The sequence below is a fragment of the Ranitomeya imitator genome, chromosome 2 (assembly GCF_032444005.1).
Source record: "Ranitomeya imitator isolate aRanImi1 chromosome 2, aRanImi1.pri, whole genome shotgun sequence".
Lineage (NCBI taxonomy): Eukaryota > Metazoa > Chordata > Amphibia > Anura > Dendrobatidae > Ranitomeya > Ranitomeya imitator.
This window is the reverse complement of record NC_091283.1, coordinates 168,759,714-168,781,192: the sequence shown is the minus strand read 5'-3', so window position 1 is coordinate 168,781,192 and position 21,479 is coordinate 168,759,714. Positions and strand designations below refer to the sequence as shown.

The 21,479-nt window shown below is 46.5% G+C and overlaps 1 protein-coding gene across 1 annotated transcript in view; it reads right to left on the bottom strand.

The window, feature by feature from the left end:
* PTPN18 (protein tyrosine phosphatase non-receptor type 18) overlaps positions 1 to 21,479 on the bottom strand; it is a 60,258-nt gene that overhangs the window by 21,634 nt on the left and 17,145 nt on the right. Inside the window, exons 2-4 of the mRNA XM_069747905.1 lie at positions 15,361 to 15,469; positions 13,095 to 13,171; positions 11,042 to 11,137 (exon numbers count right to left, since the gene is read on the bottom strand). Of these exons, the coding sequence (XP_069604006.1) occupies positions 11,042 to 11,137; positions 13,095 to 13,171; positions 15,361 to 15,469 (282 nt within the window). The remainder of the gene's footprint in view (positions 1 to 11,041; positions 11,138 to 13,094; positions 13,172 to 15,360; positions 15,470 to 21,479) is intronic.

The following is a 21,479-nucleotide window of genomic DNA, read 5'->3' as shown; positions in this document are numbered from 1 at the left end:
GCAAGGGGTGTGTCTACTGCTATAGAGCTGATGCAAGTGGTATGGGCCAAACTTTCTGTACAAGAGCAAAAGCGAATGTATAGGGAGGACAAATGCATGTACTGTGGAGGCAAAGGATATTCTGTTCATCAGTGCGCAGTAAGGCCTGAAATATCCAGCACTTAGGGTTGGTTGTAGAGATGACCTTAGGTGAGAAAGATTGCTCTCCAAAACTATTGACTGAGGTCACCCTGATCTGGGGAGAGAGGTCTCTCTCCATAGCAGCCCATTTAGACTTCGGCTCCACTGCCAACATCATCCATCAGGACCTGGTTCTTCAACTTCAGCTTCACACACAACAGCTGGTTATTGCCTCTATTGACAGACAGCTCCTGGCGAAGCCTATCCGATGTATCACACAGCCAGTTACATTGAGAATTGGAGCCCTGCATTCTGAAATAGTTTATTTCTATGTGCTACCTAAATCCATAAACTGTGTTCTCCTGGGTCTTCCATAGTTGTATTTACACATGCCAGTTGTTGACTGGTCAACCAGCCAGGTACCTCAGTGGGGACCGTGTTGTGATACCAACAGTCTTCTCCTTCACTGCCTTTGAATCTTCTTTGCCCATTTATTATCGTGAATTTGCAGATGTATTTTGTGAAAAGAAGACAATGGTCTTGCCTCACCATAGATGTTACGATTGTCCCATTGATCTACAGTCGGGCACTTCTCCTCTTCAGGGCTGGGTGTATCCCCTTTCCTTGCCAGAGACTCATGCCATGTCAGAATACGTCCGAGAAAATTTAGCCAAGAGATTCATCCGTAAGTCCTCTTCTCCTGCTGGTGCCAACTTCTTTTTGACAGAGAAGGATGTTTCCGTACGCCTCTGCATTGACTATCAGGGCCTTAACTAGATCACCATTAAGAATAAGTATCCCCTGCCTTTGATTTCTGAACTATTTTTTAGTATCAGTGGGGAAAGAGTTTAGTATTTTGAACCTGTGCTGCTCGCCCCGATCTCAGACTGTCTGACCACGTCTCTTTCTTCACCCTCTGTATTTTGTATTTGTGCCTCTGACCCGTTTGTCAGCTGCTGCAGGTCTGACCACTGCCCTGGAGTGACACCTGGTGACTAATCTAATGGCCCAAGCCTAGGCTCGCCACCAGAGGCTCCTGTGAAGACCAGGTAGTTACTTATTTACACCCCTCCATGGTAAACAAGGCCAGTGGCGCAGAGTGAATCCACACCCACCGCCATCACAATACTTAAGGTGTTCTAAGCTCAATTTTACAGTTTATAGTAGGGACATTGTGGGTATATTCTTTTACTTAAATGAATGCAGTTTCGGCTGTAAATCAGTTTTGCAATGGGTTTTATTAAACATTTTGCAGCATTTGGCTTTCATGGGACCTTTGTTTCCCTGCACATTGCTGGATGCTGAATAGTTACCTGTTAATCCATCGGTGAGCTGATTTAGGATAGTTTGTAATGCTTTCTTTCATCTGTTTTTTTTCTATGCTCCTCTCACCTGATTTATGACCACAGCAAAGTGCAGGGAAACAAAGAGTCTGTAAAAGCCAAACAGTGCAACATTTGTAATCAGACCCTATTGCAAAAAATATTGTTAGACAAAAATACACAGATTTACATAAAGAAAGAAGTGCCTCAAAAGGTCTCCATAGTTTTTTTCCAATTTGTCCATAATATGGTGAACTGATTTTAACGGTGTCTTAATGAAGGTAAAATCAGTCTGCACAGAACTTAATTGTCAGGTAAGCATCTCCTAAAGGCTGCAACCTGCATAGGAAACCATTGCTCTGCGGCAGGACCCTGGCCATGGAGCCTTCAGGCCAGGAACGAGTAACAGCCCTATCCTCTGCGGGAAACAATGATGACAGTGTCCTCTTTATAAATGCAAATGTACAAGCGCCTCACTGTCATATCACTACTCACATCTGCAGCACCCCAGGCTCCTGGTCGTTGCAGTAATGTCATTCTTCCACCAGGGGGAGTGTGTTGTGAATTCTGTGGCTGAGTTCACTTCTGTGGTCACAAGTGGTATTGCAGTCTCTGGGCTTCCTCCCTCAGGTGTTTTGGTGAGCTCGTTGGCTGCCTTGCTATTTAGCTCCACCTGAGTCTGTCTTCCTTGCTCCTTGTCAATGTTCCAGTGTTGGATCTGAGCTACTGCATCTTTCCTTGGGCCTGCTGCTCTGCTAGATAAGTGCTTCTAGTTTGTTTTCTGTTTTTTCTGTCCAGCTTGTTATTATCTTTCGCTGGAAGCTCTGAGAAGCAAAGGGGTGCACCGCCGTGCTGTTAGTTCGGCACGGTGGGTCTTTTTTGCCCCTTTGCGTGGTTTTCGTTTTAGGGTTTTTTGTAGACTGCATAGTTCTCTTTGCTATCCTCGCTCTGTCTAGAATATCGGGCCTCACTTTGCTGAATCTATTTCATTCCTACGTTTGTCTTTTCATCTTGCTAACAGTCATTATATGTGGGGGCTGCCTATTCCTTTGGGGTATTTCTCTGAGGTAAGTCAGGCTTGTATTTCTATCTTCAGGCTAGTCAGCTCCTCAGGCAGTGCCGAGTTGCATAGGTAGTTGATAGGCGCAATCCACTGCTGCTTCCAGTTGTGTGAGGACAGTTCAGGTACTGCAGTCTACAGAGATTCCACGTCTCAGAGCTCGTCCTATTGTTTTGGGTTTTTGCCAGATCTCTGTATGTGCGCTGATTACTGCACGCTGTGTTGCCTGATTGCCAGCCATAACAGTACAAGGAGCCAATTCAATGATTTCCAATAGAGGGAAAAAAGAAATCCTGACATCATTTTTTTTTCTTAGCTCTGTCTTCAGTCTTTTTTTTCCCCTAGACATTAGAGTGCTTCAGGACACAGCTGTGGACATGGATATTCAGGCTCTGTGCTCCTCAATGGATAATCTCGTTGTAAATGTACAAAAGATTCAAGATACTATTGATCAGAAATCGATGCTAGAACCAAGAATTCCGATTCCTGATTTGTTTTTTGGTGACAGAACTAAGTTCCTGAGCTTCAGAAATAATTGTAAGCTATTTTTGGCCTTGAAACCTCATTCTTCTGGTAATCCTATTCAACAGGTTTTGATTATTATTTCTTTTTTGCGCGGCGACCCACAGGACTGGGCGTTTTCTCTTGCACCAGGAGATTCTGCATTGAGTAATGTTGATGCATTTTTCCAGGCGCTGGGATTGCTTTACGATGAGCCTAATTCAGTGGATCAAGCTGAGAAAAATCTGCTGGCTTTATGCCAGGGTCAGGATGATGTAGAAGTATATTGTCAGAAATTTAGAAAATGGTCAGTACTCACTCTGTGGAATGAATCTGCACTAGCGGCTTTGTTCAGAAAGGGTCTCTCTGAAGCTCTTAAGGATGTAATGGTGGGATTTCCTATGCCTGCTGGTTTGAATGAGTCTATGTCCTTGGCCATTCAGATCGGTCGTCGCTTGCGCGAGCGTAAATCTGTGCACCATCTGGCGGTATTGTCTGAGAGTAAGCCTGAGCCTATGCAGTGCAACAGGACTATGACTAAAGTAGAACGGCACGAACACAGACGTCTGAACAGACTGTGTTTCTATTGTGGTGATTCTACTCATGCTATTTCTAATTGTCCTAAACGCACTAGGCGGTTCGATAGCTCTGCCGTTATTGGTACTGTACAGTCCAAATTCCTTTTGTCCATTACCTTAATGTGCTCTTTGTCATCATATTCTGTCATGGCGTTTGTGGATTCAGGCGCTGCCCTGAATCTGATGGATTTGGATTATGCTAAACGTTGTGGATTTTTCTTGGAGCCTTTGCGGTGTCCTATTCCGTTGAGAGGAATTGATGCTACACCTCTGGCCAAGAATAAGCCTCAGTACTGGGCCCAGCTGACCATGTGCATGGCTCCTGCACATCAGGAAGTTATTCGCTTTTTGGTACTGCATAATTTGCATGATGTGGTCGTGTTGGGGTTGCCATGGCTACAAACCCATAATCCAGTATTGGATTGGAACTCTATGTCGGTAACCAGCTGGGGTTGTCAGGGAGTACATGGTGATGTTCCATTTTTGTCTATTTCGTCATCCATTCCTTCTGACATCCCAGAGTTCTTGTCGGACTTTCAGGATGTATTTGAAGAGTCCAAGTCTGATGCCCTTCCTCCGCATAGGAATTGTGATTGTGCTATCGATTTGATTCCTGGTAGTAAATTCCCTAAGGGTCGTTTATTTAATTTGTCCGTACCTGAACACACCGCTATGCGCAGTTATGTGAAGGAGTCCCTGGAGAAGGGACATATTCGCCCATCGTCGTCACCATTGGGAGCAGGGTTCTTTTTTGTAGCCAAGAAGGATGGTTCGCTAAGACCGTGTATTGATTACCGCCTTCTTAATAGGATCACTGTTAAGTTTCAGTATCCCTTGCCGTTGATTTCTGACTTGTTTGCTCGGATTGAGGGGGCTAGTTGGTTTACTAAGATTGATCTTCGTGGTGCGTATAATCTGGTGAGAATCAGGCAGGGAGATGAATGGAAAACGGCATTTAATACGCCCGAGGGTCATTTTGAGTATCTGGTGATGCCGTTCGGACTTGCCAATGCTCCATCTGTTTTTCAGTCTTTTATGCATGACATTTTCCGTGAGTATCTGGATAAATTCTTGATTGTTTACTTGGATGACATTTTGATCTTCTCAGATGATTGGGAGTCTCATGTAAAGCAAGTCAGAATGGTTTTCCAGGTACTGCGTGCTAATTCCTTGTTCGTGAAGGGATCAAAGTGTCTCTTCGGTGTGCAGAAAGTTTCATTTTTGGGGTTCATCTTTTCCCCTTCTACTATCGAGATGGATCCGGTTAAGGTTCAGGCCATCCAGGATTGGACTCAGCCGACATCTCTAAAAAGTTTGCAGAAATTCCTGGGCTTTGCTAATTTTTATCGTCGCTTCATCTGTAATTTTTCTAGCATTGCCAGACCATTGACCGATTTGACCAAGAAGGGTGCTGATTTGGTTAATTGGTCTTCTGCTGCCGTGGAAGCTTTTCAGGAGTTGAAGCGTCGTTTTTGCTGTGCCCCTGTGTTGTGTCAACCTGATGTTTCTCTTCCGTTCCAGGTCGAGGTTGATGCTTCTGAGATTGGTGCAGGGGCGGTTTTGTCACAGAGAGGTTCTGGTTGCTCAGTGTTCAAACCATGTGCTTTCTTTTCCAGGAAATTTTCTGCTGCTGAGCGTAATTATGATGTGGGCAACCGAGAGTTGCTGGCCATGAAGTGGGCATTCGAGGAGTGGCGTCATTGGCTTGAGGGTGCTAAGCATCGCGTGGTGGTTTTGACTGATCATAAGAACCTTACTTATCTTGAGTCTGCCAAGCGTTGAATCCTAGACAGGCCCGTTGGTCGTTATTTTTTGCTCGTTTTGATTTTGTGATTTCATACCTTCCGGGCTCTAAAAATGTGAAGGCGGATGCTCTGTCTAGGAGTTTTGTGCCCGACTCTCCGGGGTTATCTGAGCCGGCGAGTATCCTCAAGGAAGGAGTCATTGTGTCTGCCATCTCCCCTGATTTGCGGAGAGTGTTGCAGAAATTTCAGGCTAATAAACCTGATCGTTGTCCGGCCGAGAAACTGTTCGTCCCTGATAGGTGGACTAGTAAAGTTATCTCTGAACTTCATTGTTCGGTGCTGGCCGGTCATCCAGGAATCTTTGGTACCAGGGAGTTGGTTGCTAGATCCTTCTGGTGGCCATCTCTGTCGCGGGATGTGCGTGCTTTTGTGCAGTCCTGTGGAATTTGTGCTAGGGCTAAGCCCTGCTGTTCACGTGCCAGTGGGTTGCTTTTGCCCTTGCCGGTCCCGAAGAGGCCTTGGACACATATTTCGATGGATTTCATTTCTGACCTTCCCGTTTCTCAAAAGATGTCTGTCATTTGGGTGGTCTGTGATCGCTTTTCTAAAATGGTCCATCTGGTGCCCTTGGTTAAATTGCCTTCCTCCTCTGATTTGGTGCCTTTGTTCTTCCAGCATGTGGTTCGTTTACATGGCATTCCTGAGAATATTGTTTCTGACAGAGGTTCCCAGTTTGTCTCGAGGTTCTGGCGAGCCTTTTGTGGTAGGATGGGCATTGACCTATCTTTTTCCTCGGCCTTCCATCCTCAGACTAATGGCCAGACCGAACGAACCAATCAGACCTTGGAAACATATCTGAGATGTTTTGTTTCCGCTGACCAGGATGATTGGGTGTCATTTTTGCCGTTGGCTGAGTTCGCCCTTAATAATCGGGCCAGCTCGGCTACCTTGGTCTCTCCATTTTTCTGCAATTCTGGGTTCCATCCTCGTTTCTCTTCAGGACAGGTTGAGTTTTCGGACTGTCCTGGTGTGGATTATGTGGTGGACAGGTTGCAGCAGATCTGGACTCAGGTAGTGGACAATTTGACCTTGTCCCAGGAGAAGGCTCAGCTTTTCGCTAATCGCAGACGCCGTGTGGGACCCCGACTTCGTGTTGGGGATCTGGTTTGGTTATCTTCTCGTCATATACCTATGAAGGTTTCCTCTCCTAAATTTAAACCTCGTTTTATTGGTCCGTATAGGATTTCTGAGATTCTCAATCCGGTGTCTTTTAGTCTGACCCTCCCAGACTCCTTTTCCATACATAATGTATTCCATAGGTCGTTGTTGAGGAGATACGTGGCACCTATGGTTCCATCTGTGGAGCCTCCTGCCCCTGTTTTGGTGGAGGGGGAATTGGAGTATATTGTGGAGAAGATTTTGGATTCTCGTGTCTCTAGACGGAAACTCCAGTATCTGGTCAAATGGAAGGGTTATGCTCAGGAAGATAATTCCTGGGTTTTTGCCTCTGATGTCCATGCCCCAGATCTTGTTCGTGCCTTTCATGTGGCTCATCCTGGTCGGCCTGGGGGTTCTGGTGAGGGTTCGGTGACCCCTCCTCAAGGGGGGGGGGTACTGTTGTGAATTCTGTGGCTGAGTTCACTTCTGTGGTCACAAGTGGTATTGCAGTCTCTGGGCTTCCTCCCTCAGGTGTTTTGGTGAGCTCGTTGGCTGCCTTGCTATTTAGCTCCACCTGAGTCTGTCTTCCTTGCTCCTTGTCAATGTTCCAGTGTTGGATCTGAGCTACTGCATCTTTCCTTGGGCCTGCTGCTCTGCTAGATAAGTGCTTCTAGTTTGTTTTCTGTTTTTTCTGTCCAGCTTGTTATTATCTTTCGCTGGAAGCTCTGAGAAGCAAAGGGGTGCACCGCCGTGCTGTTAGTTCGGCACGGTGGGTCTTTTTTGCCCCTTTGCGTGGTTTTCGTTTTAGGGTTTTTTGTAGACTGCATAGTTCTCTTTGCTATCCTCGCTCTGTCTAGAATATCGGGCCTCACTTTGCTGAATCTATTTCATTCCTACGTTTGTCTTTTCATCTTGCTAACAGTCATTATATGTGGGGGCTGCCTATTCCTTTGGGGTATTTCTCTGAGGTAAGTCAGGCTTGTATTTCTATCTTCAGGCTAGTCAGCTCCTCAGGCAGTGCCGAGTTGCATAGGTAGTTGATAGGCGCAATCCACTGCTGCTTCCAGTTGTGTGAGGACAGTTCAGGTACTGCAGTCTACAGAGATTCCACGTCTCAGAGCTCGTCCTATTGTTTTGGGTTTTTGCCAGATCTCTGTATGTGCGCTGATTACTGCACGCTGTGTTGCCTGATTGCCAGCCATAACAGGAGTGATGTTACGTCTGAAGGCAATAAAGGAGATCACCTTACCAGGTATCACAAACCACACAACACACTTCACACTCCAGGCCGCCAGGGGGAGCCATGCTTCTATCTATTAGGGCACTCCTCACAATTAGGTAAAACAGGTAGTCTGGATAGGAAGTGAGAGGGAGAAGCTGGCTGGAGTGAGAGGGAGCCAGATGCAGACTGAGGTCTGTGGAGAACGAGGGATCACGGAGCTGCGCCTGCCCCATGTGCGGCAGCATCCTAAGAAAGGACACAAAGGGAATTGCGTTGCTGAGAGTGAGAAACGAAGCACAAGGAGAGGAATCCAGAGGGAGTTCTGCCCTGCAATAGGCTGCCTCCCTCTGAGGCACAGAAGCCGGTAGCCAGAACACCGAGGGAGTAAGGATCTCTATGCTTTACTTCAGAGACTGGCAGGACAGTTAATTCCACGTTGGCTTCCCGACCTTATACCCAGGAGGTACGGTGGCAACTTGTGGGGGCTGGGGCATTGTAGGGTCCCTGTAAAAAGCCTCAGGCCATCAGTCATACGGGTTTGTCCTATCCTATCCATCAGGGGGATAGAGAGAAAGAGACATTACATCTACGATAGTTGTGAGGACCTCACCGAGAAGCTCAGCAGGGTGGAACTACAACACTCAGGCGCTAGAGGAAGGCTACTGATTTCCACCTGGATAAGGGGACTCTGGATTTGCCTTCAGACCGGCCGGACTCTGCCTGCCCTGTGGTCTGGTGCTCTGGACTGTGGACACTGAAGCCTTCAGTAAAGGCTTGAAACTACAGCACCGGCGTCTCGTAGCCCTGATTTGGTACCATCGGGAACATCTCCACCCGAACAGGTGACCCCTGCATCGGTCACCATGTGCTCTAAGTGCACCCAAACCTTTGTGGGGCGGAGGACTGTCAGCACACAGACCCCCATCAGGAGTGCAGATGCACTCTATGTAGTACCAGGTAGTCGCCCGTCTCCAGCCGGACTACCTCCACCAGTGCTACCTCCAGAACTACAGTAAACCTCGAAGCCCTGAAAAAGATTGTAAATAGTTCTTATTAACATTGCCTTTCTTTCCTGCCCTTTGAACCCGTCCAGGGTTAGGCCTTAAAGGGGTCCTCAGTTATAGGAGGATTCCAAGTTTGGCACCTGTTGTTGGACAAGTTGTTTTATACCAAAGAACTGCAGAATCATGATCTGTGCATGATGACAAACTGCCTGTATATAGTTTGCACCTTCTTAAAGGTGCTCTCTACTGGTTTTACAAGAAGAGCTTTTCAACGAGACTGTTCCTGATGACATCGTGAAAGCTTTTTTGCTGTTTTAAAATTGATAATTGACTTGTATATTGATACTTTGCACTACCTCAGAACAGGACCTGGGTTACCCTTAAAGGGGATGTTCATTTGTTGCACTTTCCTTAACAGTGATAATGTTTGAGAGTATTAAACAGTTAGAAAGTAATAATGTTTACATAGCTGATAGTATGTAGCCAAGAATAGGAAATGTTAAAATGATGTACTTTGAATAAAATTGAAGTTCAGTTAAATGATAGGTTGAATAAATTAAAAAGAAAATGCAGTGAGCCCGTGGGGGTTGATAGATAGTCTTGCATGCGTAGAAGAATAACGAAAATGTTGATTTGCACTTTGAGGGTTAATGATAGTATACCCTTAGAAGGTACCTGCACACTTAGTAGATAGTATACCTGTATGGGTAATTGTGTTTCATAGATAGATAGTACTTGTTTTCAATTTGCCTTAAAAAGTCGTACGCACTATGTAAATTGGTTATTGTTTGCAACGTTCAAGTGTTCTCACCTCCCATAAAGGGAAGCGCAGTTAAATTAATTTGTTATATAGCATTTCAAAAATGTTGTATGTCTTTTTGCTAATGTATTGTTGCTTTCTTTTCCCAGTCCCGCGGAGTACTGGATTTAACGGGAGGGGGGTGCAGCGCCCCAGTGTCCTGATCGATGCAGTAATGTCATTCTTCCACCAGGGGGAGTGATGTTACGTCTGAAGGCAATAAAGGAGATCACCTTACCAGGTATCACAAACCACACAACACACTTCACACTCCAGGCTGCCAGGGGGAGCCATGCTTCTATCTATTAGGGCACTCCTCACAATTAGGTAAAGCTGGTAGTCTGGATAGGAAGTCAGGGAGAAGCTGGCTGGAGTGAGAGGGAGCCAGATGCAGACTGAGGTCTGTGGAGAACGAGGGTTCACGGAGCTGCGCCTGCCCCACGTGCGGCAGCATCCTAAGAAAGGACACGAAGGGAATTGCGTTGCTGAGAGTGAGAAACGAAGTCATAGCAGAAGGAGAGGAATTCAGAGGGAGTTCTGCCCTGCAATAGGCTGCCTCCCTCTGAGTTGCTTTACTTCAGAGACTGGCAGGACAGTTAATTCCACGTTGGCTGCCCGACCTTATACCCAGGAGGCACGGTGGCAACTTGTGGGGGCTGGGGCGTCATAGGGTCCCTGTAAAAAGCCTCAGGCCATCAGTCATACGGGTTTGTCCTATCCTATCCATCAGGGGAGACAAAGAGAAAGAGACATTACATCTACGATAGTTGTGAGGACCTCACCGAGAAGCTCAGCAGGGTGGAACTACAACACTCAGGCGCTAGAGGAAGGCTACTGATTTCCACCTGGATAAGGGGACTCTGGATTTGCCTTCGGACCGGCCGGACTCTGCCTGCCCTGTGGTCTGGTGCTCTGAACTGTGGACACTGAGGCCTTCAGTAAAGGTAAAGAGACTGCAATCTTGTGTCCTCGTTCTTTTCTGCACCTCACACTATCCATCATCTACACTCTGGGAAGCCCTGGGGACATACTTTACCTGTGGGAAGGTATATCATCTAGCTGCCATAACATCACCCCAACGGACCCCTAAGCAGCGTCGGTCACCCTGACCCAATACCACAGGTGGCGTCACGAACATTTCCCCTTTAAAGACCTTTCCCCTATTTATTAACGGACATCCCCTAGGGCCACGGACCGGGTCAGCCACCATGACATCCCCACTGAGAACCGAAGGACCCGATACCGAGTACCCCACTGCCCTACTGGGGGCGCTCCACATCAGAGGTTGGGGGTGGTAGTAGAGAGCAGGATGTGGGAGGATTATTGGGGAGCGCCTCTTTTGGAGAACATTCATGTTTTATTAAATCTATTTTTTGCGGACATGTAGTAAGGTTCATGATTCATGATGATGAAATATTCATGGATCCTTCATGTATTTCTAGGAAGATGTTGATGTTTTTCATGAGTTTGTAATTGCTGCTATTACAATGAAGAGTTGTGGAGCGGAGAAAACCTGGAGCGGTCACGCTTACCTTAACATTATATTGCCATATCATCCTCCAGAAGTCCACCACTGTGTGGCTCAGGGGTCCCTGCGTGGCGATGTACCGTGGCTGCTTATCTACACCCTGCAGAATCAGAGGATTTCATTTACATAATGGACAGACATGGACAGTATCAATATATGGCATTAAATGGCATCAAACTGGGGCGATCTGCAGGCTACGGCATAGAGGAGTATAAAGCAGGCATGGTATAATATACAGTGGGTACGGAAAGTATTCAGACCCCTTTAATTTTTTTCACTCTTTGTTTCATTGCAGCCATTTGGTAAATTCAAAAAAGTTCATTTTTTTCACTTTAATGTACACTCTGCACCCTATCTTGACTGAGAAAAACAGAAATGTAGAAATTTTTGCATATTTATTAAAAAAGAAAAACTGAAATATTACATGGTCAAGTATTCAGACCCTTTGCTCAGACACTCATAGTTAAGTCACATGCTGTCCACTTCCTTGTGATCTTCCTTGAGATGGTTCTATTCCTTCATTGGAGGTCAGCTGTGTTTAATTAAACTGATAGGACTTAATTTGCAAAGGCACACACCTGTCTGTATAAAACCTCACAGCTCACAGTACATGTCAGACCAAATGAGAATCATGAGGTCAAAGGAACTGGCCAAGCAGCTCAGAGAGAGAATTGTGGCAAGGCACAGATCTGGCCAAGGTTACAACAGAATTTCTGCAGTACTCAAGGTTCCTAAGAGGACAGTGACCTCCATAATCCTTAAATGGAAGAAGTTTTGGACCACCAGAAGTCTTCCCCGACCTGGCCGTCCAGCCAAACTGACTGAGCAATCGTAGGAGAAGAGCCTTGGTGAGAGAGATAAATAAGAACCCAAAGATCACTGTGGCTGAGCTCCAGAGATGCAGTAGGGAGATGGGAGAAAGTTCCACAAAGACAACTATCACTGCAGCCCTCCACCAGTCGGGCCTTTATGGCACAGTGGCCTGACAGAAGCTTCTCCTCAGTGCAAGACATATGAAAGCCCACATAGAGTTTGCTAAAAAACACATGAAGGACTCCCAGACTATGAGAAAAAAGATTCTCTGGTCTGATGAGATGAAGATAGAACTTTTTGGTGATAATTCTAAGCGGTATGTGTGGAGAAAACCAGGGACTGTTCATCACCTGCCCAATACAATCCCAACAGTGAAACATGGTGGTGGCAGCATCATGCTATGGGGGTGTTTTTCAGCTGCAGGGACAGGATGACTGGTTGTCAATGAAGGAAACATAAATATGGCCAAGTACAGAGATATCCTTGATGAAATCCTCTTCCAGAGTGCTCTGGACCTCAGACTTGGCCGAAGGTTCACCTTCGAACAAAACAATGACCCTAAGCACACAGCTAAAATAACAACGGATTGGCTTCACAACAACTCTGTGGCCATTCTTGACTGGCCCAGCCAGAGCCCTGACCTAAACCCAACTGAGCATCTCTGGAGAGACCTGAAAATGGCTGTCCACCAACGTTCACCATCCAACCTAACGAAACTGGAGAGGATCTGCAAGGAAGAATGGCAGAGGATCCCCAAATCCAGGTCTGAAAAACTTGTATCATTCCCAAGAAGACTCATGGCTGTACCAGCTCAAAAGGTGCTTCTACTCAATACTGAGCAAAGGGTCTGAATACTTATGACCATGTGATATTTCAGTTTTTCTTTTTTAATACATTTGCCAAAATTACTACATTTCTGATGGGGGCAGAGTGTACATTAATGAGAAAAAATGAACTTTTTTGAATTTACCAAATGGCTGCAATCAAATAAAGAGTGAAAAATTTAAAGGGGTCTGAATACTTTCCGTACCCACTGTATATTATGTGAGGGATGGGATTGTATAAGGTGCAGATAGTGGAGTAAATGTTATACATTGCTACGGAATCACAGGGAACCTCTCCTGCCCTAGCAAACTTGGTCCGACATTGAATGATGCAATGCATTCATATCAGTGTCCGGCCAGGTGATATATGGATGGATGTACTACATGTACAGATCACAGAAATCCTCCTGAGCTGTTTACCTGTATGAAGCTCGCATTAATGTAATCAGATCCAGCGTCCTCTGCAAGTAATGTGACGGGAACACGCGTCTGATCATCTAAAACAGCAGAAATATCAAATTATGCACTCAACCAGAGGTTCCCATCTTGTGACAGCAGAAATATTGAATTGTACACTCAATCCGAAACCCCCCCAGACTATGAAAGCAGAAATGTCGAATTATGCACTCAGTTGGGGGTCCCCAGCCTGTGACAGCAGAAATATCGAATAATGCACTCAATCGGGGGTCCCCAGCCTGTGACAGCAGAAATATCGAATTTTATTAACTCAATCGAAGACCCCAACCAGTGACAGCAGAAATATCGAATTATGCACTCAATCGGATACCCTCAACCTATGACAGCAGAAATATCGAATTTTATTAACTCAATCGAAGACCCCAACCAGTGACAGCAGAAATATCGAATTATGCACTCAATCGGATACCCTCAAGCTATGACAGCAGAAATATCGAATTATGCACTCAATCCGAACCCCCCCCCCAGACTATGAAAGCAGAAATGTCAAATTATGCACTCAGTCGGGGGTCCCCAGCCTGTGACAGCAGAAATATCGAATTTTATTAACTCAATCGGAGACCCCAACGAGTGACAGCAGAAATATCGAATTATGCACTCAATCGGATACCCTCAATCTATGACCGCAGAAATATAAAATTATGCACTCAACCAGAGACCCCCAGATTGTGACAGCAGAAATATCGAATTACGCACTCAATTGGAGACCCTCAACTTGTGACAGCAGAAATATCAAATTATTCACTCAATCGGGGGTCCCCAGCCTGTGACAGAAGTAATATCGAATTATGCATTCAATCGGGGGGTCCCAAGCCTGTGACAGCAGAAATATCGAATTATGCACTCAATCGGAGACCCCCAGCCTGCGACAGCAGAAATTTCAAATTATGCACTCAGTTTGGGGTCCCCAGCCTGTGACAGCAGAAATATCGAATGAAATATCGAATTTTATTAACTCAATCGGAGACCCCCAGCCTGTGACAGCAGAAATATTGAATTATGAACTTACAGGTCCCCAGCCTGCGGGTTCCAAACTATTGTGAATATTGGGGGTCAGGTAGTGGCACTGGTAGAGTCGGTTACCAGTGATCAGGGCAAGGCTAGTATTTTGCGCCCCCTAATCCATGAATTGTTCTCACTCCCTAAGTCTTTTCCACCAGTCCAGTATTAAACTCCAAGCACATATATTGTATTTAATTACAGTTTAACTTGGACTTCTTAGTTGTTTAATACATTTCTTTAAAACGCCTCTTTTTTTCTAATATAATTTGTTATGTAACTGTTTTATTCCCCTAGCCCTACGCTTAACCCTAGCCTGAACCCGAGCGAGGGTTAGAAACCGTGTGAAAACATAAAATCAGATGTTAGTGATGTACAGTACTCAGGATTAAGTACGGTTGTCAGTCGCTGCTCAACTTCTGCATCTCCGCCTCTGCTTGTAAAGATGGCAGCAGGTGAGATGAGTTTGTCATCTGTTTGTGTGCTCTGCATAGGCAGCTATTGGAGAGGACAGGGCTCACATCAATATACTTCTCTGTCTCTGCTTATACAACACCGGATGGGCACACTGCGCTGCACAAAACCATACAACACTGGCGTTAGGGAATGTTGGGAGTTGTAGTTTTACAACATCTCACAAGCCATAACTATAGAACACTGTGCTAAAGTGTACAACCAGGCGTCTGTGATCCTTAACTGGAACATAGAACTTTGCATAATTCTATTCATTTGCAAATAACTAATATCATTAGGCTGAATGGTAGAATCGTTCCTTGTCTACAGTGGAGCCTCTGACGCTGCTGCCGTTGTTTGCTGGAAGTGAGTGCGTTAAAGAAAAGCCCCTAAAATAACAGATGATCCATACGCAAAAGTCAGAAAGTGACACTAATCTTCGCAGTTTCATCAGTTGTACGGAAAAAACTCTTCTGCAAACTGTCCAATGCTCAGGAAAGCTCAGCGGGACCCATTGAGAGAGCTGTAAAGTGGCCAAATTGGTTATAGCTGTGCCGTCACTGTGCTATAACCCGACACAACAGATTCAGAGATTGACATTTATTAGACGGTGACAGCTCTAAATTCAAGTGGAACTAATTATTTTGCATACAATGCAGATCTCATGAATATTAATCAGTTCACACAAGATACTTTCCCAGTGTTCCTGGCTTCCTAAACATGGCGTCCCGCAGTAGGCCCTCTGTATAATACTCACATGGCAGAATGTCCTTGTACCTGTTCTTTTTCAGGTTTTCCTGGCATCCTCCAGCCTCCGTAGAGTAGTTGCTATCTTGTCGAAAGGCTGCAGCACGACACTTGATTTCCTGCAAAACCCACCAAAACAGGTCATTTTAGCCAATTATATAAATGCATTATTTTTAGTAAAAGTGAGCGGGAGGATTCTGTTTAGAACTAACAGCTTTCTCTGCGACCAGTGATGAGCGTGCTCAGGTAAGGTGTTATTCGAGCATGTTTGGGAGTTATCCGAGTGTCTTCGGCGTGCTCGAATACTATGTTCTAGTCCCCGCGGCTGCATGTCTCGCAGCTGTTCAACAGGCGCAGCACCTGCGGGGGTCGCGTGTTTGTTAGGAAATCCCTGCAGAAAAGGCAATAACCATCCAAAAATATCAAGCAATATAAGAGAAATATTGATTAATAAGGGTTAAAGCTTAATGATGATCTTTGTGTGAGAAAGATAGCAGAAACCGAGTTCTGGTACCTCTGACCCCAGAGGGAAGACTTCCCTGAAGAAATCTCAAAATAAACTTTAGTTTTAGAAAAAAAGGTACAAAAAGGGTAGTGGGCAGAACCGTGACTAGGAAGCAAGATCCTTCTTCTCAGGCCGGTGTCACACTCATAGTAACATAGTTAGTAAGGCCGAAAAAAGACATTTGTCCATCCAGTTCAGCCTATATTCCATCATAATAAATCCCCAGATCTACGTCCTTCTACAGAACCTAATAATTGTATGATACAATATTGTTCTGCTCCAGGAAGACATCCAGGCCTCTCTTGAACCCCTCGACTGAGTTCGCCATCACCACCTCCTCAGGCAAGCAATTCCAGATTCTCACTGCCCTAACAGTAAAGAATCCTCTTCTATGTTGGTGGAAAAACCTTCTCTCCTCCAGACGCAAAGAATGCCCCCTTGTGCCCGTCACCTTCCTTGGTATAAACAGATCCTCAGCGAGATATTTGTATTGTCCCCTTATATACTTATACATGGTTATTAGATCGCTCCTCAGTCGTCTTTTTTCTAGACTAAATAATCCTAATTTCGCTAATCTATCTGGGTATTGTAGTTCTCCCATCCCCTTTATTAATTTTGTTGCCCTCCTTTGTACTCTCTCTAGTTCCATTATATCCTTCCTGAGCACCGGTGCCCAAAACTGGACACAGTACTCCATGTGCGGTCTAACTAGGGATTTGTACAGAGGCAGTATAATGCTCTCATCATGTGTATCCAGACCTCTTTTAATGCACCCCATGATCCTGTTTGCCTTGGCAGCTGCTGCCTGGCACTGGCTGCTCCAGGTAAGTTTATCATTAACTAGGATCCCCAAGTCCTTCTCCCTGTCAGATTTACCCAGTGGTTTCACTCAGCGTATGAAAATACAGTCCGTTTTTTACGGGCGTAATACGCAGAAATGTTCCCAAAATAGTGATCCGTTAGTGATCCGTATGTCATCCGTAGGCAGGGTGTGTCAGCGTATTTTGCGCATGTCATCCTCCGTTTGTAATCCGTATGGCATCCGTACAAGCGAGATTTTCTCGCCGTCTTGCAAAACGGACATACAATGGATCCATGGGCTCAAATATTCGTTAAAACATATATACGGTCTATATATATATATATATATATATATATATATATATATATATATATATATATATATATATAGTAGGGATTTCACTCACTCAGCTGCGACGGCTGACACTCAGGAGACGTGTTCCTTTAAAGTTCACTGGGTTTATTGCTTCATAAACCATGTGGCAAACAACAGAAAACAAATAGCCTTTGGTTCAGGTAAAGAAAAACAAGTGTCCAGTTCATCCGGCTCAGTCCTGAAGCCGTAACACACTCAGGAGGGTTTCACCTCCACACATACCTACCTGTGTTAAGCATTAGGCTTTCTTTTATATGTCTAACCACACCCAGAACCCATCACATGACCAGACATGTGGTTGTGACATCACCACAGGTCCTGAAACACATATAGGTAGCCATGGTTACATCACAGCAACAAGCCATCTATAAGACACATATCTCCCATCGATTAGACATCCTTTAGCCACGCTACATACCTCCCCCCTCTGCCTAAAGCCGTGGGGCTTGGCACTTTCTCCCACTAGACAAGGGATTCTTGACAGGGCATCAGCATTACCGTGCAGCTTTCCGGCCCTATGTTCCACATGGAAACAGAAGTCCTGCAGGGCTAAGAACCAACGGGTGACCCTAGCATTTCTACCCTTCGTTTCCCTCATCCACCTAAGTGGGGCATGGTCGGATATCAGTCTAAATTTACGTCCCAGCAAATAGTACCGTAATGTGTCGACTGCCCATTTTATGGCCAAGCACTCCTTTTCAACGACGGAGTAGTTCTTTTCAGACGAGGACAGCTTCCTACTCAGATAGAGAACAGGATGCTCCTCTCCATGTAGTTCTTGGGAAAGGACTGCTCCCACCCCAACATCTGAGGCATCTGTCTGAAGAATAAACTCTTTCTTGAAGTTTGGGGCCATCAGAACGGGTTGCTTACATAAAGCCTCTTTCATTTCTTGGAAGGCTGAATCTGTTTCTTCGGACCACTTAACCATTACTGATTTTGTCCCTTTTAGCAGGTCAGTCAGAGGCGCCGCCATTGTGGCGAAATTTGGGATGAACCTCCTGTAATATCCCACGATTCCCAGGAAGGCTTTAACTTGCTTCTTGGAAACTGGTTTTGGCCATGTTTGAATTGCCTCCACTTTACTGATTTGGGGTTCTATTTCTCCATGACCCACTATGTATCCAAGGTACTTAGCTTCTTCTTTACCCAATGCACACTTCTTCGGGTTTATTGTAAATCCGGCCTCTCTTATAGCATCAAACACCGCTTGGACTTTCTCCAGATGACTCTCCCAGTCCGGGCTAAAGATGACGATATCATCTAGGTACGCAGCAGCGTATGCCTTGTGGGGTGCAAGGACTCTATCCATAGCCCTTTGGAAGGTGGCCGGAGCTCCCTGTAGGCCAAATGGCATCCGGACATACTGGAAGCATCCATCTGGTGTAGAAAACGCCGTCTTCTCCTTGGCTTCCTGTGCCATGGGGATCTGCCAATACCCCTTCGTCAAATCCAAGGTGGTTATGTACCTGGCGGGCCCAAGCCTTTCGATGAGCTCATCAACTCGGGGCATGGGATATGCGTCGAACTTGGAGACCTCATTCAACTTCCTATAGTCGTTGCAAAATCTCCACTCCCCATCAGGTTTTGGGACCAGGACAATTGGGCTCGACCAACCGCTCTTGGATTCCTCAATGACTCCAAGCTTCAACATACGCTCCACTTCCTTGGAGACTATTTCTCGACGGGCCTCAGGAATTCTATAGGGCTTCACGTTCACGCGCACATGGGGCTCTGTCAGGACCTCATGCTCTATGACCTTCGTGTACCCAGGCAACTCGGAAAACAGGTCCCTGTTTTTCTGGAGTAACTCCCGGCATTGCTGTTTCTGGGACTCCGATAGCGTCTCCGCTATAGTAACCGCTCCAACCTCATCTTCTGGGTTGCTTAACAACGATGGAGTTACTGTCGGCTCTCTATCTTGCCACGGCTTGATAAGGTTGACATGGTATACTTGGAATGGTTTCCGTCTTCCTGGTTGGTGAATTTTATAGTTTACTTCACCAAGTTTCTCGACAACCTCATATGGCCCTTGCCATTTGGCCAAGAACTTGCTTTCCACTGTCGGAACTAACACAAGAACTCGGTCTCCCGGATTGAATTGCCTCACTCTTGCAGACCGGTTGTAGACCCTGGCCTGAGCTTCTTGTGCTTGGAGAAGGTGTTCTTTCACGATAGGCATCACCTTTGCAATCCTCTGCTGCATCAGGGCCACATGCTCAATGACCCTTCTGTGGGGCGTGACTTCGGCTTCCCAGGTTTCCTTGGCTATATCCAGGAGTCCTCGTGGATGTCGGCCATACAGAAGCTCAAACGGTGAGAAACCTGTGGAGGCCTGTGGAACTTCACGAATGGAAAACATCAAATAGGGTAAGAGACAATCCCAGTCTCTACCGTCTTTCTCTATAGCTTTTCTCAGCATGCTCTTCAGTGTCTTGTTAAATCTCTCAACAAGGCCATCTGACTGGGGATGGTACACCGAGGTCCTCAACTGGGAGATTTTCAGGGCTTTGCATAGTTCCCTCATCACCTTGCTCATGAAAGGAGTCCCCTGGTCAGTCAGGATCTCCTTCGGCAGACCTGTCCGGGAAAAGACATGGACCAACTCGCGAGCTATACTCTTTGAAGAAGAATTTCTCAAGGGAATTGCTTCAGGATAGCGTGTGGCGTAGTCCAGGATGACTAATATATACTGATGGCCCTGGGCTGATTTAACTAAGGGACCGACCAAGTCCATGGCAATTCTCTCGAATGGCACCTCAATAATGGGCAGTGGCACAAGGGGGTTCCGGAAATGAGGAGTGGGAGCAGTTAGCTGACATGTAGGGCAGGACCTGCAATAGTTCACTATTTCCCGGTGGCACCCAGGCCAATAGAACCTCTGCACAACCCGTTCCTGCGTTTTTTCCACCCCTAGGTGTCCACCCAAGATGTGTGAATGGGCCATGTCCAACACCTTCCGTCTATATGGACCCGGCACTACCAACTGCTCTACCAACTCCTCCCTTATTTTCGTGACCCGGTACAACAACTCCCTGCTCATTAGAAAATGGGGAAATCTTGTGTCTGCCCCCGGCTCCTGTACCACCCCGTCAATAACTGTGACATTATTAAAGGCTTCCCTCAGAGTGGGGTCCCTATGTTGGGCAGTCCCAAAATTTTCACCGGATACCTCTAACTCCAGAATGTCAGATGCAGGGGACACTTCCTCCTCATCTCCAGCCAGGACACAAAAAGGAAACCTGTCTGACTCTGGGTGTGGCACCACCCTTCCCGGGTTCACTGGTTCCCTACTCTTGCTAGGGAGCTCAGAACCTTTCCCCCACAAATCCCAAAACAAACAGAAATCCCGGCCAATAATTATAGGGTGCAACAAGTCCTGAACGACGCCGACTATGTGGGACTCCGTGCCACATGTCGTTTCAATGTTCACACTGGCCACAGGGTAGTCCTTTGCATCGCACTCCGACCTTCTGTCCTGGGAGCAGGTGGAGAGGAAAAGTGGCCCTCACCAGGGTCACTAGGCTCCCCGAGTCTAACAGTGCCGTTACTGCTTGACCGTTCACCTTCACGGGACATGCTTGAGGTCCCTCGTTGGGCGGAGAGTTCACACTGCAAGCTGGATACGCATAGTATGAACAACGGCGTCCCATGCTGCAGTCCATCTGCTCAGTGGTTTGGGAACAACGGGCAGCTATATGTCCTGGCTTGTGGCACCTCCAACAAATAATATCACCCGTGGGGACCTTGGGCACCACCTCCCCCGCCCTTTGTGACCTTGGACGCACCACCCCTTTTTGGGACTCAGCTGCCTTCTGGGATCCCCAGTACGGCATGGGCTGCCTCCCGAAGGAGCCTTCCAACCCTTGGTATCTCTCAACCAGTCCGATCAGCTCGTCGGCATTCTGGGGATCACCCTGGGCAACCCAAGACTGTATAGGCCTCGGGAGGGAATGGACAAACCGATCCATCATCACCCGTTCTACCATCTGTGCAGGCGCAGAGGACTCTGGCTGCAGCCATTTCTGGACCAGGTGCAACAGATCAAACATTTGGGAACGAGGTGGTTTGTCCCGGTGATAGCCCCAGGAGTGAACTCGCTGTGCCCTGACAGTCATTGTCACCCCCAAACGTGCGAGAATCTCGGCTTTCAATTTGTGATACTCTTTGGCATCCTGCAAGGTCAAATCATAGTACGCCTTCTGGGGTTCTCCCGTCAGGTATGGCGCAAGTACCTCTGCCCACTGCTCTGGCGGAAGTTTTTCCCTCTCAGCGACCCTCTCAAACACCGTCAGGAAGGCCTCAACATCATCCCCGGGAGTCATTTTCTGCAATGCGCGTCTTACCGTTTTCCGGACGTGGGTGTCATTAGCCAAACCTGGGGTTGGGGCGCTCGCCTTTCCCTGGATGGCAGTTGCCAGAAGCTGCATCTGCTGCTGATGCTCCT